Source organism: Vespa mandarinia, chromosome 9 (genome assembly GCF_050613455.1).
Source record: "Vespa mandarinia isolate Hongniang chromosome 9, ASM5061345v1, whole genome shotgun sequence".
Lineage (NCBI taxonomy): Eukaryota > Metazoa > Arthropoda > Insecta > Hymenoptera > Vespidae > Vespa > Vespa mandarinia.
In genome coordinates this window covers 6219004-6246500 of record NC_140818.1, presented here as the reverse complement: position 1 = coordinate 6246500, position 27497 = coordinate 6219004, and the positions used below count along the sequence as shown (strand labels likewise).

Here is a 27497-nt window from a genome sequence, read left to right as displayed (position 1 = left end):
TACCTTAATAGAACGTAAATAGTGTCTTTTATCGGGTAGATTTTATGTAGGTGAATTATACCGAGTGAGTTTTCATAACTCGGAAATAGCTTTGAGGAAAATTGAATTTAGCGCCCTCTCCGATAACTTTCGATACCCGATAAAATTATTAATTAATCCTTTGAACCATCGAACGTTCGAATTTAATTAAAAATAAAATCAATAATACGGAAATACATACATACATACATACATACATACATACATACATACATACATACATACATACATACATACATATATACATACATACATATATATATATATATATATATATATATATTGTACTCGAAATTTTATCTACTTATCTGTAATTCACTTTAGACTGAATCTGGAAAGTACAATTTTCTCCGTACCTTGAAAAACTCAACTCATTGAAAATCGTTTAAAATTATTTAAAAAAATATATTCTATCAATTGCTAAGATTTTTAATTTGTAAAAAGTATTCGATACATTCTTTTTCAATTTTTATAAAAGAATTCAACGAACATCACGCTGGAAGCAATAAAAGATTTGGATACACATATACAATCATTTAAATACATAACAATATTCTTATTATATTCTTAAATAAAAGATACGTCGAAATGTAATAGTAAAGAGACGTTCATTTATTCAAATATATAAGACATCTTATCTGGCTAGAGAAAATTTCACGTCGTATATTCGTATAACGCTTATACGTCATTACTATTTTAACGATGTATTCAACATCGTCGATTCAAGAGAGCATATACGAAATTATTTATTTAAAATGTTATTTAATAGTTTATATTATGGGAGAAACGAATTGCAAGTTAAAATACACTGTTTAGAAAAAAAAAGCCAGTGCGTGAAAGCGATTAGATGGTTCCGAAGGAAAGAGGGAGAGAAAATCAAAGAATATACAACGCAGAGGACCCACAAGACCTCGAGGGTCGAGATAAATACACTTTCACGTTAATAAACTCTTATCGGTGGTAGCCCATGCGTGTCGACTTAAAGCCACAAACACACTAATCCGCTATGCTAATTTTAGAGCGTGAAAGCGATGGAGTCCTATATAAGCCCTAACCCTTCTTCCTGCAGTTTATACCAATATATTCGCAATCGTACATGAGCTTAAATAAAAAGCTATTAATTAATAAACGTAATATTGTTTCGCCAGTCTATTTCTTTCTCATATATTCTTAGCAATTTCAAAATATTTTACACTTATAATCGCATAAGGATAATCATATTCTTATATATGATTTATAATTGATCGCATTCTTTTTTGTTTCTTTTTTCTTTTTTTTTTTGTTTTTGTAAAACTATTTATGACTATTCGTATTAATTATTTTATACGATACAATAAAGAATTATTGTAGAGAATTAATCATACAATGTTGAGAATATATTATGTGTTATAATATATTATCAAATAATAAATGATAACTGATCGGTTAAGCTTTACGTTTCTTATAGTTTAAATAAAATAATGACAAAGTTTTCAATAGTTATGGGTACCATTAATAAAATACAAAATAGTCTTATAGGATTTCGTTTTTAAGATCAACGCAATGGAAAAGCATCATTCTACAAAATTTAATCGATATATATATATATATCGTTTATTAATATAATAATTAATTATATTAATTATTCGCATTAATTATTATTATATAATAATTATTACGAATAGTCTTATATATTTTTGCAAAGAAAATGCGTTTAATTATAAATCATATATAAGAATATGATTATACTTATTCGATATATAAATATTAATATAGATGGAAAATCCATCTATTATCCCACGTAAGAAATTTCTAATAACTTTATATTTTATTCATTCGATCATCGAAGATCTCTCACTCCAGCTTCTTTCTTGTATAAGACTTTTTATAAAATCCCCAGAACATGTATAACATTATAATTACTTGCATCGTATATATGCAAGCAACAAATTTTCTATTTGGATCGCAAGAAGGCATTAGTGCCTGACCTGTGTGCAACAGCATAATAATGAATTGTATCTGTAATCATATAAACATATTTGTTGAGTAAAGAAAAAAGTAATATATGCGAGTTTTATGTATTGTTTTTGTTTTTCCGTTTAAGCTAATAAATCCTTATAATATAAAAAAATAAAAATAAAAAAGAAAGAAATATTATGAATAATTAAAGATAAATAAGTGAAGCAATTAAAATGTTTTTCTTTCGAAAAAAAAGAAAAGGCAATGTTATTACGAGCAAAGTGCCTTTATTATAGATTTTTGCTTCGAAAGAAAATGCCCGTTGCAATACAAGGATATCGGGATAAAGTGCGATATATGCACCTTCCAGTCGAATGCTCGCCAAGAAAAGCGTTCCTTTTCCGTGAACTTCAAATACAATATGGAAGAAGGCGAGAAGAAAGATCAGGATTAAAAGAAAGAAAAAACGGAAGTGAATTGAGTACAACGAATCGTGAAAACGGAAAATCGAATATCGGATTTCTTTTATAGAAAACACAATGCAAAAATCTGTTTCCGCTTATAATATCGCTTCATTGTTTCTAAAAAGAAAATAATATTACGTTAATACATACTATTTGTAGTTTTGTGATATATTTTTTCACCGGCATAATCTTCTCTGTTACTCCTGGTCCGAGAGCAGACAGTAAATAATAAGTATACATGAATACGTGCACGATACAATTTGGTATTATTATGAAAGTCCACATGCCACCTGAAAAAAATAATCGTTTATTTATATATTCTTTACTCAAAAGAATATAAAATGATTATCGGTTAAAGATTGTAATAAAGATATTCTGTAAAAAAAAAATTATTATCGACCATTAACGAATTCAATTGGAATAATTAATATTCGATAAAAAAGATAATTTTCTCATTAGATAAAATAATAATAATAATAATAATAATAATAATAATAAAAATGTTTAACTTGAGTAAAAATAATAATCATGAAGTCACATACCTGGAACATATTTACAAGTCATCCATGCCATTATAACTGTCGTACTATGATGATAAATATGAAGAAAAGATGTCTGATTATATTTCTTTCGAAGAACAAAAACGATTGTGTCGCATAATTCGATTACCTTCAATATAAATACTCGCCAAACCCAACTAGCCATCTATAAATCAATAAAGAAAATTATTAATGATCGATCATTCGTCATAGAAATCTTTTTCTCTAGAAAAATTCTTATCTACTTTATAATCAATTAATTCAATTATTTAATAAAATAATTCATATTTTATATCCTTACATAAAAGAATCTGAAATGTCTGAAATGTATCGTGAATTCGTTAATGTAATTAAACATTTATCGTCTGATGTCATTCAATCACGATGCTGCTATTATTATTATTATTATTATTATTATTATTATTATTATTATTATTATTATTATTATTATTTTTATTATTATTATTATTATTATTATTATTATTATTATTATTATTATTATTTTTATTATTATTATTATTATTATTATTATTATTATTATTATTATTATTATTATTATTATTATTACTATTTATATACATTACTCACCCTAAGAGGTTCGGCATCATAAGATATACTATAAGGTTCACATCCTAGAGAAAGATTCGTCGTAAAACCCGACGTTAGAATCTACAAAAGGAAAAATATCTTCAAAAATATATTCATGTATATTTAAATATGATGAAGTTGCTATTTTCGTAATTGTATATTACATAAACCTTTAATGTAAAAAAATTTAACTTCACTTACTCCATAGCATGTAACTCCACTTGCGATAGCTAGCAGACAATTATAGACAATCAAAAAATTCTTCAGTTTGTAAGGTTTCCGATGTTTCATATAACGAGGTCCAATATGAAGAATGAACTCTAGATAAACAAGTAGGATTAACATCATTGGAAACGGATCTCGCATCAGAGGGAAGTTTGCCACTCTGGGATCTAGAATGAATATTTGCAACCATTAGAATGTTAGAAAATAAAAAATCTTAGAAAATTATTAAACTGTCCAAATGGTCAAAATGTTGAAATGTATATATATTTAAATTGTTGGTATTATATATATTAAAGTATTGCAAAATTCAAGATCCAAACTATACAAAAAGAAATGTTAATAATAACAAATTTAAAAATCAACTTTACATTTCATACTAATTAGACAGAAGATCATTAATTCACCATAAAGGTACTATTGTATTTTTACTTTGTTCTCGTTTAGTTCTTATTTGATTGTTTCTACATCTTGTATATTTTAAGATAAAATAATTTTGAAAGAAAAGTGTTTTCTATTGATTTATTTTATCAATTAAATAAAGTGTCTCAGTTTACTTCATATATAATAATAATAATAATAATAATAATAATAATAATAATAATAATAATAATAATAATTATAATAATAATAATAATAAAAAGGAAATAATTAAAACATTAATTCTCTTTGAATATATTGTATTTTCTTTAGATAGGAAAAAAATAGGTAGAAAAACTTTGATGTTTATTTCATCGAGTAATATTTGAAAAGGTTTGGACCATCGATTTTGAATCATCCTGTAGAAATGAAAAATATTTTAAACTACTAATACCGTTAACGGACAAAGTAATTCTACTAATAAAATAAAATAAAATATTTAATATGTTCATTCACCTGCTATCTCCTCGAAGAGGTAATTGTAAGCCCTCGCAATGTCCATGTTCTACCGTTCAAGTTCGCCAAGAAAAGAGGAGAATGATGTCCGATGTTCCACAGAGCCAAGCAACAACAGTAAAAATATCAACACTGACCAACAGCGTCGCTCGTTCGTTCGCGAATGAATATAAGAAGAAGGAATGAGTGTTTCCGTTGTAGAAAAAGGATACCGGTGCAACGGCAATCGTTGTCGATGGTAGCCGACGAGAGAATGATAGAATAACGAGTTAGCAAATATAGATAATATATTGCAAAGTCATGTACTTCTAAAAAAGAAGCCATAATTCGTACCATCCTTTCAAATCTATCTCGATATAAGATAAAATCAAGTGAGATTTGCTGAAATAATTATTTTATTTTAATTTCAAATATCAATTTGTATTTTAATCGATTTTAAATGCAAAGAAAAGAATATTTAAAACGATATGAAAAAAAAAAAAATACAATGTGTCGATGCAATTTGTAATCTCCAAACATTTGTTTTCAACGTTATATCTTTCCCCTTATATATTTACCGAGCCGAACAAAGAGAAATAAATGGAACGCAATTACATTTAATGTGTAAAGTTTTTATACGCTTAAAAAGAGTCCTATGTTAACCTTCATTAGAAGTTTTTTCTTTAAAATCTTTGTTAACTTTCATTAGAAGTTTTTTCTTTAACATCTTTTAAAAGTGGGAAAAAAAAAATACATTTACTGAACTAACTATTGTTATCATAGAATGATAAGATCGAGGACAACATCGCTCGTTAATGAAAATCTACTAACTTCGAAAATCTCATAAATTCGCATAAAAAATAATACAGAATTCATTTCTGAGATAAAACTTATCTATATATACAGATAAACGTATATTAACGAAATCCTATATAATACCTTAATATAAATATAATAAGCTATTCATAAATTAAAATAATAGAAATTCGCATAAAATTGTCAGTTAAAACGCTTGATGAATTACAACGTAATATAAAGGATTAAATTCGTAATGTTATGAGATATTTCAATTACATCTTCTAACGTAATAAAATATGTTTAATACATTCTATAATATGATCTTTAAAATTGATTCCATAAAATAACTATTACCATTAAGTTATCTGTCTGGTTAACAATCATGTTATGCTAAATTATATTAAAGAAAGTGAGAAGATGACCATATAAAGAATGATAATAATGTAGTGTACTTTTTACATTTAACATAGAAATATAAGGATAATAAAAATATATCCTTATTTATATATCTACATTATGTATCTATATAATAAAAACTTGATTATAATTTAAATGTAACGTTGAGTTACGATCTTCTACTATTCAATGACTATTCTAACAAAAACTGATAACTAGCTCGAGGTATACATAACTATCTATTAAAAATCTCTCGAAAACGAAATTGTATTCGCCTACGATGATCAAAATTATGAGATGAAATTTGTTCTTGAACTTTTCATTCCAAAATTAGTTCTTACGATACATCTTATAAATTTCTGTAGAATACTTTCAAATTCCATTCACGTATTTATGAATATATGAGAAAAAAAGGAAAATAAAATAAAACGACCTTTACTAATATTATTTTAAATATTTCCACATACCTATTGGCAAGTAAAAATATTTTTTTTTAATTTAACTCATGTTCACGAATATATATATATATATAAAGAACAAGGCCGAATTTATAGCTATTTACTATTGCATTAAGACAAAAACGTTATGTAAAATATGAAATTAACATTTCAACGTGATAAAAAAGAAGATAGCGTTAAAATAACTCTTTTTTTGATACAATGAAAATATATAAAACAAGTATCTACTGCGAGAAACGATAGATGTCGAAAATTTTATTTACAATAATATTTTTCCACGATTCGACATTTAATTCATATTAATAATAATTCAGATTCGACATTAAATCAATTAAATCAATGTTAATAACTCGATTGCACGGGGAAATTAAATGTATTTATCAACATTCTGGAACGATTAAATTCGAGGTTGTGTCTGTTTTAGTTAACCGCAATCGATCGATGCAGTCCAATCTCGGCACTTTGTCTTCGAATTCGTTAAATTTCTCAAAGGTAAAGGATTACTGTGTTATCAAAGATAATAAAATTTGATCTCTAAGAATTTGAACGGAGAGATCATTTTAACGATGATCTAGAAAGTCTACGATGTGCGCAGGTTTATGGAAAAGGGGTGAACCAAATGAAAAAAGAAACTAAAATGACGCACCTGCGATCCGCAAGCCGGGAAACTTTCCGCATCTTGCGTTTCAATTCTATAAATATCCGATGACATTTAAACTATTATACGAAATATTTTACTTTCTATTCGCGTATGCTGACGTTATCGCCGTCTTTCAGGGCACTAGACTACTGTCCAACTTACGTTCATCCATAGGGCAAGCACCCCTAGTAGAGACTTATGCTCAGGAGCGTAACAAACTAGCGCGATACCACGTGCAATATATACGATTCCAAATAATTATAATTTCATTTTATTCGATCGCTACTCTTTCTTTTTATTATTTTATTAAAAGATCATACAATATTTAATAAATCGATTTATCATTTATTTTAATCTTTTTCTTATTATTTTTAAAATTCTTCTAAATTTTTAATAGAACCAATCCAAAAATTATATGGTTATTTAGAAAGTACTTCGTTCCACTTAAATTTAATTCAAGGCAATAACAATTGTTATTTATATCTTTTATCACACGTTTAAACAGTAATTATTTTTTGAAAATAACTTGCGATATTTGCTAATTATTGTCATTCGTAAGTTAACGTTACTGTTTTTTGAAAATATGATGAAAATAAAATGTATTATAACTAAATAAATAATCAAATTGGAACATCTGTTTTAGGTCAAATCATAAACGTAACTTATGATTGTACAGACAAGTCAAGGCCGTTTTTCTGCAATTAATCTTCGAATGAGGTCAACATGTTCCATTTTAACGTCGTTTAATGATCACGAAATTCCGTGCATGCTTTTAATCTTTCATGCTCATAATTACCGAATTATTTATCAAATTAAAAATAATTAGGAATCTATTGTTCGTGAAAATTAAAATGAAACTTTCAAGTATATCTTGAATAATCCAATTATCGTATATTTTCTACTCGTACTGCACCAACATATAACAATTTCGCATAAGCTAATGCAGTAATGAATAAATTATACTTTCAGACCTTTTGAAGAATCACATAAATACCATCGGACGTTAAGAAATTTTTATGAATTTTACACGCGGCAATAATAAAATAATATTATTACTATCAATGTATATCGGTTAAAAAAAATATATATATATATATATCGATTAAAAAAAAAATATGTCTGTGAAAAAAAGTCGCAAGTATATATAGTTCGTGCGCCATTGCGCTAACGGATCGTGCCAACAACAAAAATAAAGCAATTAACTGAAAGTAATATCATGAAATCCAATGAAAAGCAAACTCATCAAAGTCTATCGAAATTAATAATTGACATGAAAGAAGTCTTTCGTTCCTTTTATATTAAGTCGATTCGCAAAGTTTACTGGTATCACGAAAAATAGGTCTTTCAAATCGATTATTTCAAAGCGAGCTATTACATGTATTGCACTAAAAAAAAAGAGAAAAAAAAAAAAAGAGAGAGAAAAAAAAAGAAAAAAACGAATGAAAAAGTGTCACTCATTATTGGCATTATTTCCTTTTACGAGCACTCAGAGATCTACCATAATGTTGTACAGTCATGGAAAGTCAGTATGAGCAAAGTAATATGAATATATGGCTTCCCTGTGTGCTGTCAGTCGTATCAGGATTAGCCGGCTCGTTCGCATACGACGTGAGGCCGTTAGGGCTGTAGGACAAACGCAATCACGAAATGACCTCCTACCTTAGTATCACGAATTTAATGTGTCTTATTAATAGGACGACCAACACCAATTCGGAATTCGATTGGGGACATATATATCGTATACATGAACGAATATATATATATGAATTATTGATCTTTGTCTTTGAATTGTCTATCAAGAAAGCTTAAGAAAATATTTGTATTGTATTTTAATATCGTGTGCCAAAAGCAGCAAAAGTGGATACAATAAAAAAGAAATCAAAGAAAAGCTATTAATAAAATATTTGATTATATATAACCTCATATTGGAATTCACAAGGACTCCCCAAGATTTTCGAGCTCTTCTAATACATAATTAATGTCTTGCATATCTGTTCCAGAATTTTGTACAACGAATCGAAAAAAATTTGGTTTCTCACGTAATGGTTGATAATTGATCATTAAACTACCTCTTTTTGTCATTCTTCCCTTCAACTTAGGAGCTACCTAAAGTAGAAAATATGACTATTTAGAAATATTAAAATAATACAATTTTTAATTTCGCTATAATCTTAATCAAGTTTATAATTTTAATGCAGATACATATATATATATATATGCATTATAAATCTAATCGGTAAGAAATGGTACCTACTTAACCAACAGTTAACTTACAAATTAGTTACTTTATCAACGTTCAAAAATAACTTAAAAAATTTTCTCTATAGATAATATGCCGATAAAATCAATTACTCGTATGTTATAAGAACAAATTTGATTTTCTTATATGCAAAATTTTCTTATTACACTTCTGTATATAAAGAAATTGTATATACATAATAATATCAAAATAAAAAAAAAAATATGTAAATCAATTTTACGCTTACAAACTTTAAATATATTTAATATGCATCACTAACTATCTATATATGTCTTAATTGTAACAAATAAGCTCTATTTAAAAATAAAATTAAGGATGACTATATCTAAAACTACTATTATAAGGTAGTTAATGCTTACTTTGCTTAATTCTTCCTCATAATTGTATATAGAATCCTTATCTTTTAAATGCATAGGAATAAACCAAAAGCATACATTGATGAAACATGGTTGTGTCACTAACTCAAAATGTTTCTTTTTTTCAATCTCATCTTTAAAGAAAGCTGACAGTGACATTAGATGATTAATGTGTTTTTCAAAACCCGATGATCCCTGTAAAAAGAAAGTGTTAATAAAATGGACAAATAATGTAAAAAGAAAAATTCATATTGATCTAAGTAAATAATATAAAAGAAAGAAATGCAAAGCCATATATTATGTGTATGTATCTACTCAATAGCCCATATATGCAAATTCATTCTATAATTTTTCAAGTCATGAATTTTTCTTTAGCTATTAGCTAGATGAATAAAAATACATTTTTTTTTTCTCTTAATTGTTCATATAATTTAAGTACATACTACAATATAAAATTAGATCACTTCTAAAAGAAAGGCAAGGAAAAGCATTAAAATAACTATACCATAGAAATTATATATGTCCATTCATATATTATACTATAATATATATTTTTTCAAAAATGATGTATCATTCTAATTACATCAAATGAACAGAATGTCTCATTTAGCTTAATAAATTCTTACTTTCTTTCATGCAAGATCTATAAAACTTATTGGCCCAAAACACTGCTACCAGCTGAACTCTTGAGAAATTTTAAAACTTCTTTCGGAATCTTAAAAATTCACTGAATGAATAAGGTATGGACAATTCTGAATCCCTACAGGGGAAATTAATATATGCATAAGTACACCAGCAAACACTCTATACAGAACATGCAAGCCCTTTACTTCAACGGAGTTGTTACCTCAACCGTAATGGCTTAAATGCCAAAGTACAAGATCTATGCTTAAAAGAAGGTAGGGGAAAAAAGTGCTATGAAGGCTAGTTTTCTACATATTTGCATAAGTGGTTGCATTCAAAATCTAATACAGGGAAAAAAGAACCACTTCTCTAGCATGCATAAGTCTTAAGTTCGCATCAAAAAAGATGCTTCAAATATATCTGAAAGATGATGCATATAATATACGCTTCTAATCTGATTAAGAGCATTTAAAAGATATTTTATAAAAAAAGAAAAGTTTATAGAAATATTTGAAACAACATGTATAATTTACCTTAGCTTGCCACATAAACCAAAACTTCAAAACATCTGCCCTGCGTCCACATTGTAAATACTTGTCTCCAGGATCTAAATCAGCTGAGTAAAATTTATCCTTTTGAAACAAATAAGTAGCTCCCTTAGAGTGTGCTTTGGTTAAAATATTATCGTGCTTTGTCAAAAATAAGGAACACTGTTGTGGAACGGCCAGTAATTTGTGAGGATTAAATAATATAGAATCTGCTCTTTCTATTCCTCTTAAAAGACCACAATGTTTTTTACTAAATATTAAACCACCACCCCAGGCTGCGTCGACGTGTAACCATATTTTCAAATCCTGACAAATTTTTGCTATTTCGATCAATGGATCGAAAGCACCCAATACCGTCGTTCCTAAAATTTGGAAAATATTGTCGATGATCGTATACAATTATTAACATCATTTCATATTTATTAAAAAAAAAAAATTAATTACCAGCTGTAGCAATAATCATAAACAAAGAACTGCCTTTTTCTTGTTCCTGCCGAATACAGATCATTAAATCATCAACGCTCATTCTACCTAAATCATCCGTTTTCACGAGAACGACATCTACATTGCAAAGATTTGCCCATTTAGATACCGAATAATGAGCATCTTCCGAAGCAAAGAGAATTGGCTTCACTATTAAATCCTTGAAGAAAGATGATTATTTTTAATTTCCATATTTCTTATATACAATAGATGAAAACAGAATGATTACCTTCTTCTCACATCTATAAGAAAATCTTGCTAAATTGATAGCTATTCCGTTCGCAAAAGATCCACCTGGGCAAAACAATGCATCACCAAATTCACATCCATTATCATTCTTATAAAACATAGACAATAACTTTCTAGTTAAGGTTTTCTCCATTAATGTTAATACGGGTGCTACTTCGTACGTGTATACTGAAGCATTTAAGGCATCAGTCAACCATTGTCCTGCCAAGCCATAAGGATCCAATCTATACAAATAAATAATTATTAATCATTAATTAGTAATTGACAAGAAACTTTTTTTTTTCATTTAATTGACTTGATTATATTGGATAAGTGTAATATTGAAATCATGAATAAAACTTACCCAGAAAAAAGTTGATTCATAAAATATGGATGGCCAGTTTTAACGCTATATTTCAATATTTTATTTGCCACCAATAAAAGATCTTTTTGTGATTTTGGTTCTTCTAACAGATCAAAATTCAAAATTTCTTGCAAATAATTTGCATCTCTCCATCTTGAGACAGGATTGTCTCGCAATACACTCTCGAATGCGAAATCAATTAAGATAGCACTGAATTTCTCGAGAAATTCTCTATGCTTATTTTCAGAAGGTATACTACGCCAATCAGACATGAATGATTCGTTGAAAATTATATCGAAAAAAAGAAAGAAAAATGGAATATCAGACCGTATACAAGGTCTTATAAATGTTGTATAACTGAACGACGTAAAATTAACTGAGGCATTTTTAACCAAGCTTTGATATATATATAAACTAACTACAAGGTCTTAATAAAATTCCACAATTACACTTAACAAGGAGACAAAGCAACAGCCCCATAGAATACTGAATCAGTTAATGTCACTAACGTGATTAATTTGTATGAAATACAATATTCTTGAAATTACAAAGACCTTAAATAGTCTTTTAGATATAATTTTTTAACCAATATAACTACAATTACCAATGATAATTATCAAAACAATATAAAATAATTATTAGAGTATTTGAAATAAACATATACATTTATTTATAAAAATACACTTTATATGAAATAATTGGGATTTTATTATATACATACGTCTATGACACATATGTTAAACCTATTTGAAAATATAAGTATTGAATTGTACAATTTGATAACACATTTCACTATTGTAATCCTTGTAAATCCCTGATACCTATTAAAATTAACTTTATATGGGCATTAGTTCTTGCAATTTGTTTCCTTATATGAACTATCTGTTTTTCTAAAAGTTTAATTCTTACATTGATTATTACCAGAGCTTCCTCTAAACTAAATTCGACATAGTGTCCCAAACCAACGTCTAATAGAATATTTGAAACATCTTGGACATGAGCTTCAACATAAAAATTATTTCCAATATCTACTTGAGTTTTAAAATCTGTTTTATTAAAGTCGCTGGATTGAAAGGTTGTGATAATGTTCTTTAGTTGAAGAAATTCAGCAATATCTGTATTTTTATTATCAAGTTTTTCTTCTAATTTGGCAAGATCAGCCTTTAGCACACCATCTATAAAAGCTTCAAACTGTAGAATTTTCTTCTGTATATCTGCATTCATAGTTACTGCAATTAAATTATAAAAAATAAAATGACCAATATGATTCTGCATGAACGCTATGATATTGGCATTAATCATCACTATTTAGAAATGTTTAAGTAAAAGAAAAATATTTTTAACATGCATTATCTGTCCATTTATATATAAATAAAGAATATATTTACCAGTTAATAGTTGTGAAAGATGCGTTAAGAAGTTTATTAAATGTTTGGAGGTTAGAAAATATCACGAATATTCTATACTCATTTTTAACAGAGTAACACCAATTATAAATGAGATTCACTATAAGAAATATATTCTTAAGTTATAAAACATTTAATTTATCGTATCTGTTACACTGATTAAATCATACAAATAAAAATATTATCATTTCTAAATTCAACTCGCCTATGTTAGATGTTATTTCATGATCACTGGAATGTATATATATATATATAATACAAGAGCGATCGAAGTTACATCTAGCGACAATTATTAGTAACTTGTATCTAGCAGCGCAGTCGATAAACAGGATTTCTTACATTAGAAATAAATTATAAATCATTGAGACGTTTTTCATATATAATGTACGTACACATATATTTTTAAAGCAATTTTTAAATAAAACTATTTCCCATTAATTCGTATGATTAACTAACTGAAGTATCGTGTCAATTATGACCACATAGAGCAAAGATTTAATAATGAAGAAATAAGTAATTTTCCAAAAAGATTATATATATCGGATTCGTTCTTAATGTAATAAACCAAAATACTCGAAGAATTCTATTCTAAAAAAAAAAAAAAAAAAAAAAAAAAAATGAAAGAACATATGTACCATAAAGATGCAACTATTGGTTTTATTACTCTGTAAATGATGGTTCATTTCCTAACGAGGATTAATGTAATAGCTGAATGATACATGAATATACAAATACCGTTAGTGTAATGTAATTGCTACATTCCAAACGTTCCATTCAGTGCCTACCTTTGCTTAACAGAGCATGTAATAATTCCGTTAAGTTCGTTCAATATTCAGAGCTAACAATTTAAATCCATAAATTCACTATCTCTTTTGAATACTCACATCTAATATCATTTAAATGCTTGAAAGATCATAATTTTCTTTCTAAAGTTACTATTAAAATTGTTCCTACTGTTATAGACTATGAAATTAAAAGTCCATTCTGTATAGACAATGAATCAAAAATATTCAGCGTTCCTCACCAATGAAATACATACCAATTTAACAGGTAAGACCCTGCTCGAGGCAATGAATTAAATCATTGACGCCCACCAACGAGTTCAATTGCCATCCGACGTGTTAGGAGTATCCGTAATAATACCTTCACAAATTAAGTAAATATTTTGCGAATGCATTCACTCACCTCGAGCTTTCATTGATCAACGGGAGATAACGGATTGTATGGCTATGCTAATTCGAATGTTTGTAAATAACATCCCCTTATAATTTGCTCCCTTATTTTACACTTTATCGATTTAAGTCAATCGAACTTTCTGTAAACTATTCCTTTCACTTTCAGATTTTAGATTTATAATTTCTATTAGGATACATGCAGTTTAAAAATAACTGATTATCATTTATGATTAATTATCATATATTCGTTGATCGCAAAATTTCGAAAAGTCATGATACATTATAAAAATATTGTAATGTATATCGAATATGTAACATGAATTATTCATGGTTCATGATTTGCAAATCATCGATACTAAGATCAATTTGATTTGAATCTAAGAGAATGGTCGAAACAAGTTTATCTATAGTAACCAAAAGAAACGCTCGTTGGAATGAAATTCTTCGACATAGCCACACCTGAATTATACGATTTGTATTGTTAAAATATTCAAAGTTAAAGAAATTGTGTGCATTTTAACTATAATCAAGTAGATACATTTTAACATTACTGTATTAAATGCCGTATATATACAGCGGTAATTAGATTGCTTATCTTTCCTTGCGTTTAGTTTCACGGTGGTAATCATGTAAATAATTACTGTAGAAAAATTACATAAAATGAGAAGCTAAGGGAATCAAAGTGTTGTTAATTAGTGAAAATAATTAAAGTTACATTTCTAGAGTATATTCATAATTTGTTCTTGTCTGAATTTTTTAGAATTTTATAAAATAAATCTTAACAAAAGGTAAAAAGTATTGTATTATCTAATTATTTTCATGTAAAGTAAGTATTTGCCTGCCAAGATATTCGTGTATATACTACAAGGTGGTTCGTATATTATCATGATCGTTGTAGAGAAACCATTGCGTGCAGATGATGATGCAAAAAAGTAAGTTTGAATATATACGATGAGAATCTTACTCTGTGATGTTTCCAGTAAAGTCGCATTACGATTAATATTATATCTTACATTTCCTACACCAAATATTGAAAGTCGTTAGAATTGTTCAACTTTTAACCGTAATATACTTTTTCCATCTGTCGAAGTACTTATATAAATTACTATCATTATTATTATTATTCTAGATGTTATGAAAAGCTGTAAAGAGTTGAGCTATAACGAGGATACGTTAAAAAGAAAAAAGAAAAATGAAAAAAGAGAAATTATTAGACGAATTATTTGCCATTGAACTTTTTCATAAAAATTACAATATCTGATGAAGTTTGTCTCGAGACACATTTTAATCAGTTACGAAAAACCTATGAGAAATTCTCAATTCTAAATGGCAGATGAATCATTGTCGACAATTTTGATATTACGGTATTGCTAAATATTTTTATTCAAATGATATATCTTATATATGTATATATATATATATATATGATATTATACACAATTGATTTTATTTATATCGATCGAATATTATTAACATTAAGAAGGAGAAAATAATTGAAAACTTCAATAATATCTAAGTTTACAAAGATTTCAATTACAAAAAAAAAAAAACAAAATAATAAAACAGATAAGGAATAAAATTGGAGTGTCAACATTAAGCACATCCGATCACACTTGATTTTATCAGCATTTATTTTGTATGCTATAATATGTATAACAATTAAAAGTATTTAAAGTAGGGTCGATCCTTGAAGAATGATCAATACATGTCTCGATAATTCTATCTCTTTTTTGTCTTTTCTTTTTTTATTTATCTTCATTCACATACTTATTTCAATATACTTTCTTTTCTACGAAACGTTGTACTTTCTTTATCTTGTGGCATGAATGATCTATCCTCGAGGATTGTAGAATAAATAACTACAACGGACAAGAATGTATGAATACAGGTAGGTAAGATCATATTAAATATAGGTGCATTGATCCTACTTCTTTTCATTTAAGTCATCACATTCTTTGCCGACTGGGTTACAAGCTATAAAAAAAAAAAAAAAAAAAAAAAAAAACAAAAAACGGGTACAGTTTTACGATGTGCAAAATCCTCTCGCATTTTTTCATGTTCGGTGCACGTGCCGTGTTGTGATTTCGCTCATATATAAATATGTACTGCACACTGTTGAAAGAAGAAATAATAAACTTTCCGAAGTGTATTATTTTATTATACGCTATTTATCGATTCGAATTATCGCACGATCATCATTGATCTATCGGACATAGACACGTAAAAAGTCACGTCAGTTTTACTATTGTTCAACGTTTTTATCATTGTCGTAGAAAGAAAATCATAGGTCACATTAATACGTTTCCTGTAAATACGTCATCGACAAACCCTTTCGAATTTATTATACATTCGTATAGAACGTCTTACTTTTTGTTTATTTAATAACTATTATTATTATTTTATTCGCATGTCTTTGAAATATTATTAGGAAAAGAAATTACACTCTGACTCGTGACGCTATTCTATCTTCTCTCTAAAGTTTTCCTTTTAAATTTCTTATTAAATCGATGTCGATTAACATAGAGAATCAAAAATCGTTTGTAACGATAATGCAACAACATATATATATATATATATATATATATATATATATATACATATTATTCTTTAGAGAGGTAGCCCTTGCGTGACAAGGATACGATTATATGGAAATATAGAGATCAGAAGAAATCTTTTGATTTAAAATTCAAACGGAAAGAAAGAAGCTCTCGTAGAGACATGTATTAATTAGAAATCGTAATCTACGATTAGATGTGTTTGTCTGTATCATATCTTCCTTATTTAAACACCATTATCATATATTGTTAAGTCTAAATAATTCTATGAAAAAATGATTGTTTATATTAACATTATCTTCATTACGGCAGTGCACTAAAAATTTCGGTACATTTATAAATCGTAAGAGAAAGAATGAGAAAAAGAGACAGACAGACAAATAGACAGAGAAAGACAGAGAGAGAGAAAGAGAGAGAGAGAGAGAGAGAGAGAGAGAGGGAGAGAGAGAAAGAGAGGGAGAGAGAGAGAGAGGGAGAGAGAGACAGAGAGAGAAAGAGGGAAAAGAAATCTAAATTCTTTCGATCTTTCCATTCTCATCTCATTCTCGACGATTCTCATGAATATTCGTTCTTTCCTCGCTTAACAAAAAAAAATTTTTTTTTCTTTCTTTTTTTTACTTTTGCGTTCCTTTTTTACTTATTTTAAATGCTCTTATTTATTTTCTTAAACCAACTTTTTCCAAACATATGGCCTTATAAGCAGTAAGGATGTGAGATTTATAATATGGTTAAATTGTTTAAAAACAAAAAAGTTTGGCAACGATACGCAAGAATTTATTACATTAATGAGAAGAATACACGATACACGAAATTTAATTTTTGCCTCATCTTTATTTTTCTCGTTCTATGTTTTCTTTATCCGTATTATTCAGGAACGTAGTTTTACAGAACATTTTCAATATTTGTTTCAAGACTATTTCAAATTCGTTTTGTTCAACGTGAATCAAGATTTAAGTAGTCAACGATCAATAGAGTGGTCTATCAAAGATGTAGTCAAGTAATGTTCTAGTTACTTTATTTGAAATAAAAGAGGCAATAATATTGAAGTCTTGCCTAACACAATTGTTTTATAGGTCGATTAATTATTTAAGATTCCTCGGAATTTAAAAATTCTTAGGTCTTGTATTCATCTCTTACAATTACAATTGTATTCCAGACAGCACCTCTTGCAAGCGCTCGTAAGCGGCTCGTAGCAAGTTATATATTTCGAGATTTTCTCGGGCAATTTTGTTCCCCAACGTACAGTGATTCGCTCTGAATAGCTAACAGTTCCGAGACTGCAATTTTAAATTGGGAAACCCGAGAGAATCTTCTCTCCGTTCGACGTAACTACATGCTTATACTACTAACATATATACTACACATATACTTATCGAATAATTTGACAACTTGCAGACAAATGCTACTTTCGATATCGTATCAGAGAAAAAGAGACAAAACGTGTGAGAGAGAGAGAGAGAGAGAGAGAGAGAGAGAGACAGAAAGAGACAGAGACAGAGAAAAGAGAAGAAGAAAGATAGAGAGAGAATAAAAAGGAAAAAGAAAGATTTGTTAACAGCAACGTTGACCTGTTGAAAGAACGAGAGACACAGAATATACTTTTCAGTAACTCATCCAATAACGAATTAAAATTTCTCTCGCTTTTACAATTTATTGTTTTAACACAGTGAAAAAGAAATCGCGCAATTCAACAAAACTATAAGATAAAACTTTATATCATAAACATCCATTGATCACTTTTTCAATTTTGACAGCATTCGCGTGTGGAATTGTTCATCTTCTTACCCTCCTAGTTTTCTTTATCGAGGATTTAATCGAAAATCGTTTCCTCTTGAACAGAAGAACACCCTGAAGGATCCTCTTTGGATTTGGCCTTTTTGTCTCCCGCCATTTTTCCTTGTCGATTTATCCGCTGATCGATCTGAAATGGTCGAATTATAAAAATACGAAAGTGCCTTTCATTAATATATCATATATATGTATTTGTTATATCTAATTATTGCAACAATGTTTTGACAATGATTTCATCGATGACCATTATTCGATGACAGCTATATGATTTGAAGTATTGAAACAACGATAAGAATCTGATCTATCGTGCCATGATCTAATTTCAGAATCTAATTACTGTGTGGTCCTTGACGGAACAATATGTATGTACAATGTTTAATGCTCACTTTCATAGTTGATAATTTGTAGATGTAGCTTTTAATATAGCTAGTACATACGTAATTGCGGTAATACAAATAAATTGATTGCATGTTGTCTTACGCAACGTTTCTTTTATGCAACGTATTAGATATATAGGAGAAGCTAATCTTTTCCGTGCTAAAAGAACTTTAAATTTTTTTAACGCGTAATAAGATTTGATCCGTTTTATCTCGAACTTTTATCCGAACGTAGTAAGATAGCTCTCAAAGTTAATAAATACCGGGCACATTATATTGTCGCTTTCACTGATTAAAAAAAAAAAAAGAAAAAAAAAATAAGGGAATGACAAAAATTCGTTAGAAAATAATGTAAAGTCCAACATTCTCTTATGTTTGAGACAGGCAAAGGAAACGAAATCAAAAAGAGTGGGTTAACGATCGTTCTGATGTTATATCCGGACGGATATTAAATCCGGTTACGGGATGCATCTCATGCGAAAAGTTTCGCGTTGCTTCGCGAAATGTCTCGGGGTGCATGGGAAAGGGTAGACGGTGCTGAGGAAAAGATGAAAAGTAAAAGGAAATAAAGAGAGAAAGAGAGAGAAAGAGAGGGAGAGAGATACAGACAGAAAGAAAAGGAGAACATCGTAGAAAACGACGTAAATGAAAGCTGCCAACTCGCTTTTCGTAGGAGTCGAAGAGAATGCTAGATGGAGAGACGAAACGGGAGAGAAAAGAGGGTGGAAAAAGGGGAGGAAGAAGATAGGGGGTCAAGAGGAAAGGGGATATATTATGTTCGCTAAAGCAATGTTACCAACTCGAGAACTGGCGAACTAGCCCGACAGTAAAATCCATTTTATGTCTCCCTCGTAAAGCCAGTCAAATGAAACCTGGACTTAGTTTTCATACGTACACCGACCGTCGCCGACGTTGGCGACGACGTCGGCGACGACGTCGGCGACGGTAGCGTCTTCGTCGGCCTCCTTCCTGTTATGCATGTTACAAGATTCTTTTGTACAATTATAATCCTTAGGATTAAAGAATTCATTTTTCGGGCAGTTATGATTTTAATGTAAATATCTTTTAACGCTTTGACAAACGAGTAAATTAATTGTAAGTTCATTCATAGCTTGGTATTCATAAATTGTATTTGATATATGTCATTTATCTCTATGAAACTATAAATAATGAAAATATATATATATATATATATATATATATATATATAATATATATATTTTCGAATATCTCCATATATCATATTTATGAACATTTAGATCATATATTCAACATAGATAATATAATCAACACGTTTTTTGCGACAATCTTTCATTTGATAAATTTATTGCTCTGATATCACTCGTTAAATTTTATGAGATAGCAGAAAACGTTGAAATTCATGAATGCATAAAATCTTAGAGAAAAATTTCCCTTTTGCACTATGCGAACGATAACTTATAAACGAAGAGCAAAACGAGATAGGCCCTGAAGAGCTCGGCCAAGCGAAACCTCGTCCGGTACTAAAACGTGGGCGCATCGTAAAACACCGTAGACACGCGCGTCCCCGAAAGTATCGTCGAGATAAAGGCTGAATCTGCTTTAACTAAAGGAATCGACTTTGAAACGAATTTTCGCACTATCGTTTAAAATCGTTTTCTCTTATAAGAGAGAGAGAGAGAGAGAGAGAGAGAGAGAGAGAGAGAGAGAAGGGGGTGGCGGTGGGAGAAATAGAGAGAAAGAAAGACTCTGTCTTTTACTCACTATTAGAATAACACTAAAATCACATATCATTTTTTATATCAATTATAATCAATTTTAAATCAAATTACATACCATTTTTATATATCAAAGTTATATAAAATTACATATTATTTTTTGTAAGTTTATCTTTAATACATTATACAAAGTAAAAGAAAAAAGTATGAAGTTAAAGATATTAGATATAATTTTCTTGAATTTTCGTCATAGTAAATTATAGAAGGTTAAATCGAAGATACAAATTGTCACTTCCTCGAGAGATCCTTACGGCGATAACTTTATCGACGACCATAAAAAGTATTCGCGCTTCGACGTGAAACGACAAGGCTATTCATGGCCGGCATTAATTCTGCCTTTTACATGCACTTCGTTCGTTCTTCAAAATACTAATCTTTTAACGGATCATCCGATCTCGGCTGTTGGTTGCTTCGAAAGACAGATGGAAGAGGAGTGTTACACAGGTTATCCATGAAAATGAGAGATTCGAGATTCCTCATAACACTTGAAACTTTTATGCGAAATTGCCCCATTAAAATGTTACACATATTTAACCCGTCAACGTTGCCAAAAGTATTATTTCCTTAGTCATAAAACGAAACGATCGACGATTACTTTGACGAAGGGATGGTAAAGACAAAAGCTTGCTTCTCTTCGTTTTATCGTTATACTGTTTGGAGTTATGACGAGATATGAACTTCTTTAAAACGAAAGATTTATATATATACATACCTATTTGCTTTCCATTTTTTCTTCGAAATAAACATAAAATAATTGAAGATGATTAAAACACTTGACAGAACCTACCCTCTCTCTTTCTCTCTCTCTCTCTCTCTCTCTCTCTCTCTCTCTCTTTTTCTCGTTCTTCAAAAAACGAGTTTCTCATACTTACATCTGTGGAAAAAACTCTGTAAGAGGACTTCGAAGTTGACCGTCGTAATTACAAACTCGTAAAAGTTCGATCAATGTCTGGTGAACGTTCAACTCGCATGGAAAGAAGTAGAGGAAGGAAAATAGCGAGAGAGAGAGAGAGAGAGAAAGAGAGAAAGAAAGAGGCACGCATCGGTTCACAGTTCATGATCCACTCTTCCTCAAAGCTGTCCTGTTCTCCCGATTGACCATGGGGTGCCTCATAAAAGTATGATTTACAACTATACCGCCTTGCAATCTGCTGAGCCACGTGATGTGCATTCTCTCTCTATCTCTCTCGTTCTCTCTCTCTCTCTCTCTCTCTCTCTCTCTCACTCTCTCTTCGGACTTGTTTTATCTGTTCACAAAAGTTCATCAACGTTTTTCGTGCTATTTGAACGTAAACATAGATCGTCTATGACGAATATAATCTTAGGAAAGAGTTTCGCGGTAAATCAAAAAAGAAAAAGAAGAAGAATTGTGATTTATAATCAAGGAAGAGAAGTCGATGCACTAGAACGTGAAAAATCTCATCCGGGAAATTTTCTCATTGGCCTGCATATATTTACAACCGCGTATAGATACTAGAACGTAGGATATCCTTATCCTCTTTATTTCCAATAAAGATACCTATCAAGATAAGAATTATATAAATAATAAAAACGAAGAATCTTGCGAGAGGATTCGATGAGAGATCGAAGGCGATACAGTTAAGAATGTGCGTTAAGGTGTGCCTTCTGAAATACCTAAGTTTTACGATGTTTGGGTTCCCTTTTCGTGCGTGGGCTGCATTTTCACCACCCGTCACTTGTGTCCGTATGTATATATAAATGCATACATACATACATACATACATACATACATACATAGGTATCTATATATATATTGTATGTACCGTCATTAATTCCCTGCTTTTTGCCTTCTCTATTTTTTTCGTCGAGAACCATGTTTCCCGTACGTTTTCAATATTAGGATTTCAATTTTCAACGCACCGTTCATATTCACTTTCTAATGATTTCCTCGACTGCTTCATTAACATTACCATCTTCCATTATTCCATTGTTATAATCAGTTTCCGGTCTTGGTAAAGAAAGTGAAGTTTCTGTGAACACGAAGATTTAAATACAAATTGACGAGAAGAAATAACAAAAGGGAAGGAGAAAGTAAAATTTCAAATGGTGAATTTGAAAGTATCGCATAATACACGTTGCTTCTTATTTTTACAGTGAATCTCTTCTTTTAGATGATCTAGGCGGCTTCCGGAACGCACTGTGACTTCTCGAACGATCGTAAAGGAGGTCTAAGGAGAGAAAGAAAGAGAGAGAGAGAGAAAGAGAGAGAGACATAGACAGACAGAAAGCACGTATCTAAAATGGAAACGGGCAGAACGTTCCCGGACGAGCTGGAGACGAAAGTGGAGGAGGTTTATCGTTTCTCGGTAAAGTGCTTCGCGGCTTCTAACACCTCTTCGGCACCTTTCCACCTCTCGCCCGAGGCTGAAGGGGTGGCTCGTAAAATCAGCGTGGATACTTCGAGTAATGCTATTCTATTCGAAAAGGAGAAAGAAAGAGAGAGAGAGAGAGAGAGAGAGAGAGAGTTAAATTTCCGATTGAGGCGAGACTTTTTAAAGACAACGACTAAATATTTAAAGAAAGAGATACCAGCTTGAAATTTAATAAGAAAATTTATAAATCATCTTACGATTATTTCTATACATTGAGTATTTTCAAAATATTTAAGATATCTCATCTATTTAAGATCTCTCAATAGATTTTATTAAGGAAACGAAGAAAATGTTATTCGACAATCGAATAATATTTTTCATTCCGTGAACAATGAATTGTAAAAGAATGAGAACTAGTATAGTCGTTTAATGTTTCCAATATATTTGTTTATCGTTTATTCGAGATGATCGGTAGGAGTTTGAGAATCCTTTTCATTAACGAGACGCAAGTATCTTGAGTAAAGATTCCGGTGGTTTCGTTCGCCCGAGGTAGGTAGGTACGTCGTATTTCATAGAAGCCCGGCTGTATTTTCGCGCGTATGACTTTAACTGTCGATGCGGACTTCGCTTGTATTTCTTCTCAAGTTTTACTGGCGCTAGGTCGACCGCACCGAGCCGTAAACGTCACTCTCCGCTAAAGTCCCTGCACGGCTGCCTCGTCGCTTTCCACCCTCGGTTCCCTCTCCTCCCCTTTCTCTCTCTCTCTCTCTCTCTCTCTCTCTCTCTCTCTCTCTCGTGCAGTCTTCACCTTTCTACTTTCTTTCTTCCAGTTCTTTCTTTATCGATTTGACCGACGTCATTGTCAAACTATTCTCGAAAACAAGTCTCACTTATTCTTTCTTCTTTCTCGTCTAGTTCGTTTTTGAAATTTCTTTTGAATTAGACGCGGAGATAATTGGACATATATTAATAAGAGATTTGTGTTCGAATTTTGAAGATAATAAATCAATGGTTCCTCTTCATTTTTGAGAAAGGTAGAAGATAAAGAAAGAAAAAAGAGAAGGGAATCGCGGGGGTCAACCGGAAGACGGCGCCCATATCGTCTCGAGGCTTCATTAAGGATGCAATATGGCGGACTTTTTGTCGGGTAAACGAAGGGAGCGGAATACGCGTGAGAGAGCGGTCGGCCGCTTTTAAAAAAGTTACGACGAGGTTTATGGGGGTTTAATTGTAGCCCGTGACTGTGGTTAGAAAGTAGTAAAACTCCTTTTGCCAGAAGACTCCGGCCTGTTACTATGCTACTTAACGCTCAGCCGACTCTTACTTGGGACGTATGGAGAAAGAGAAGAATGACGACGAACAGGACGACTAGGGCGACGATGATGATGAAGCGAAAGAAAAAGAAGAAAAGGAGAGGTGAACGAAGAAGAAGAACAAGGAGGAGGAGAAGGAGAAGAAGAAAAATAAATAACAGCGGCGGCTCACGCACTTCGGTGCTGCTAATTATTGCTTTGTCTCGAAAATTGCACCCTCATCTTCGTGAAATAAGGCCGACGTTCGCCATCAAGGTCATAGATATTGTCTTTACCCTCTTCCTATTTCCAGTTTTCTTTTTATCTTTTTCTTTTTCCTCATCTTTCGTGCAAATGTATTACAATTTACATATTAAAAAAAAAAAAAAAAAAAAACAAAAGAAAATCCTATATTTTTAGTATCATCTAGTGTAATCTTTTTTTTCATAACCAAAATGATTTAAAGGTATTAAAATTTTTATAATTAAAATAATTAAGTTTTAACATCGTTCTAATTTCTTTCTTAATATTTCTTTTTTCTTTTGTCATTAATACTATGATAATAATAAAATTTTCTTTCTCTCTTCTTTTTATCCATTGGCAGTAATAGGCATATCACGCAACCGTGTATCTTCTACAACCATTGAAACAGAGAACATCTCCTAACACGTTCGCGCTTATCAATGGACAAAGAATATTATATTGTTATGTCTGAAATATCTTTAACGGTATAGTCTCCTCTCTCTCTTTTTTTTTCAGACATTATAATTATGATCATATGTACTATGTACTTATAATTATGATCAGATCATCTATAAACCTAATTATTGCACGCTATCAAAGTTAAACGAAGTATTTTGTATGGTGAAATTTTTGATTTGTTTAAATAGTTGATAATTTTTTTCTTTTCTTTTTTTTTTTTTTTTTTTTTTTTTTGAGAAGAAAAATACGATTGTAGTCAAAAAATCAAATGATTAAAATGAAAAAAGAAAATGGAAGAAGAATAAAGCGCGTTTATTCCATTTCGATCTTCGTTCGATCGTTATTGCTACTTCTTTTCAAGTGCGTTCATTCATTATTAACGTGAGAATGCACCGACAGTTTACAATATTGCAATTTTGTTATTATCCTCATTTTTTGAGAACAAAACAAAGTGTTATCTGAAAGAGCCCTCTTCTATACGCTATTAGTCTATTTTTAGATTTGATTCTCCATTGAAGAGAGCATTTACATCGTAAATTATAATACTTCTGTAATTAGCCGTAATTAATTGGGTATCTGATAATATCACTGATTGAGTCTCTGATAATATTAATACTCTTGAGTTAATCGTTATTGTTCAGATATGATGCATTGCGTATAAATGTATTAGCAGTTAATTAATTTTAAATCGTTATATTGTATACACGATTTCTATTATTTTCATTTGAACATAATCAATATTTCTTTTTCTTTGGATTTTTTATTTTTTTTTTATATATATATATATATATTTGATTAATGGGTCATCAAAACGGAAATACTTTTTATAAATGTCAGCTCTTTTTGAGATAACATTTTACGAATTGTCATTGACTCTTCGATTAGCGTCCGATATTCGTTGCGTAAAATCAACTAATTTATTGTGAGAAAATAAAATAAAATGAGAAAAAAGAAAGGAGGATGCGCCTATGATTACGAATATGAGTATCTCTATAACACTGAAAGATAAGAACGAGAGAAACGATGGGACGAAAAAAGATATGACAAGGGAGAAGAAAAGAAAGGGGAGGAGAAGAAAAAGGGGAGGAGAAAAGAGGAAGAGTAAGAGGAAGAAGAAGAAAGAACAAAGAAAGAAAAGACGGCGAAAAAATCTGCTGGTATATTGCGTTTACGAGCGTCGTTAAACTCGTTCTGAGCAGCCTATCTGATTACATTGATGCTACTTACCACGAAGTCAAGGTTGAAACCCTTTGACGATCCGTTAAAAAAACCGGTCGAACGATTAAGATGATGATTTTCGAATGATCATTCGTGTTCGTTGAAAAATATGTCACGAAAAAATAATAATCGTTTCATTTTCATGAATTAATTTTTTCAACGATCTAAATAAATTATTTAAATCAGGATGAATATTTTGTTTATCTCAAAATTGCAACGTAAAAAAAAAAAAAAAGAAAAAAATGATAAAAGATTTAATAAGTAAAAGAAAGGAGAAAGTAAGAGCTATTAATTCTTTTTTACTTTGCATATTATACGATTAAAAAAAAAATTAAAATGATATTTCGTATAATCGTAATCGTTAAATGTTTACAACAGCTGGGTTCGACTAGTTAATACTGAACCGGCACAACGTCGTTAATTGTTTTATAGATTAATAGCCGAGTATACCAATCATTCGCTACCAGATTCCGGATCGTTAGAAGAGTCTTAGAGTTGGCAATAGTACCTTAGAGGCTTAGAGAGAAGATACTTTCGTAGATATCCTCAAAGACATTCTCGTAGGGATGAAGGTTGTTGTACTGCGTATGGATACCTTTTAAGATCGCCTCTCCTTTTTAACGGCTCTAATCGCTCGTAAGCCTTTGCAATCTGTATTCAAGATAACCGAGGGTGCGCAAGAGATGCTTTTATTCGTCCTTTTCATTTTCATATCTTTCTATCTCTCTTTCTCTCTGCCACGTTCTTTCGTTATTCCTCTACGGTCATAGTAGTACAGTCGCTTAGCGATTCCAAACATTTTTAGGCCGCTTTTACGAGCGCATTTGTACGACGACGACAACGACGCTTGATACCTCTTCGACTTCAACGACTTTTACTTGGACGGATATACGACCGATAAATTTTGATTTCGTGCTTGATCCGCGAATCGCACCCCTTGTCTATGATACATCCGTACCTTGTAAAAACAATCTGCTTAGTTTTATTTAAACATTTTTCGTCGTTTCTTTTCTTTAAGAATTTCTTTCTCAAAATGATTTTGCATATTTACTTTGAAAATCGTATTTGAAAGAACACAAACGAACGAACGA

The 27497-nt window shown here is 30.1% G+C and overlaps 3 protein-coding genes and 1 long non-coding RNA gene across 14 annotated transcripts in view; 1 reads left to right on the top strand and 3 right to left on the bottom strand.

The window, feature by feature from the left end:
- Positions 1 to 470: 470 nt before the first annotated feature.
- LOC118443267 (cysteine sulfinic acid decarboxylase) lies at positions 471 to 12325 on the bottom strand. Of its 2 annotated transcripts, XM_085659317.1 has the most exons (11): positions 11801 to 12325; positions 11438 to 11681; positions 11170 to 11368; positions 10711 to 11087; positions 9557 to 9748; positions 9007 to 9043; positions 3770 to 3960; positions 3569 to 3649; positions 2984 to 3146; positions 2592 to 2731; positions 471 to 2037 (listed from the first exon to the last, which is right to left on the bottom strand). In XM_085659317.1, exons 1-11 carry the CDS (start codon positions 12070 to 12072, stop codon positions 1873 to 1875), a joined length of 2061 nt encoding a protein of 686 aa, XP_085515443.1. In that variant the 5' UTR covers positions 12073 to 12325; the 3' UTR covers positions 471 to 1872. The 2 variants fall into 2 exon arrangements, 1 of the variants encoding a protein (XP_085515443.1); XR_014982575.1 differs by lacking the exons at positions 471 to 2037; positions 2592 to 2731; positions 2984 to 3146; positions 3569 to 3649; positions 3770 to 3960 and adding an exon at positions 4716 to 5047 and having other exon boundaries at positions 6944 to 9043.
- A 150-nt stretch (positions 12326 to 12475) lies between these two features.
- Positions 12476 to 13439, bottom strand: Uxt (Uxt prefoldin-like subunit). The gene is made up of 3 exons (XM_085659318.1): positions 13412 to 13439; positions 13189 to 13306; positions 12476 to 13029 (listed from the first exon to the last, which is right to left on the bottom strand). Exon 3 carries the CDS (start codon positions 13022 to 13024, stop codon positions 12593 to 12595), a length of 432 nt encoding a protein of 143 aa, XP_085515444.1. The 5' UTR covers positions 13025 to 13029; positions 13189 to 13306; positions 13412 to 13439; the 3' UTR covers positions 12476 to 12592.
- A 3563-nt stretch (positions 13440 to 17002) lies between these two features.
- dsx (transcription factor doublesex) overlaps positions 17003 to 27497 on the bottom strand; it is a 64183-nt gene continuing 53688 nt past the window's right edge. For 7 of the 9 annotated variants that reach the window (XM_035870190.2, XM_085659467.1, XM_085659471.1 and 4 more), the window contains one exon: positions 17005 to 18857. The gene's annotated coding sequence lies outside the window, so the exon portion shown is untranslated. Of the gene's footprint in view, positions 18858 to 22742; positions 22853 to 27497 lie in introns of all 9 variants that reach the window. The other 2 variants (XR_014982621.1, XM_085659473.1) reach the window with 2 other exon arrangements.
- On the top strand, positions 20008 to 24832 carry LOC118443352 (uncharacterized). 2 transcript variants are annotated; one of them, XR_004838649.2, is made up of 4 exons: positions 20008 to 20199; positions 22823 to 22928; positions 22994 to 23188; positions 24229 to 24832. It is a non-coding gene; the product is annotated as an uncharacterized LOC118443352 (long non-coding RNA). The 2 variants fall into 2 exon arrangements; XR_014982624.1 differs by having other exon boundaries at positions 22994 to 23285.

What these genes read in the sequence shown, in the direction of transcription:
- LOC118443267 (XM_085659317.1), bottom strand. Translation starts at nt 12,072, where the DNA reads ATGTCTGATTGGCGTAGTATACCTTCTGAAAATAAGCATAGAGAATTT. An exon ending in ATGAATCAACTTTTTTCTGG is followed by an intron (nt 11,682 to 11,800) that starts GTAAGTTTTATT and finishes TTATTTGTATAG; the next exon opens with ATTGGATCCTTATGGCTTGG. An exon ending in GGGAAGAATGACAAAAAGAG is followed by an intron (nt 3,961 to 9,006) that starts GTAGTTTAATGA and finishes TATTCATTCTAG; the next exon opens with ATCCCAGAGTGGCAAACTTC.
- Uxt (XM_085659318.1), bottom strand. Translation starts at nt 13,024, where the DNA reads ATGAATGCAGATATACAGAAGAAAATTCTACAGTTTGAAGCTTTTATA.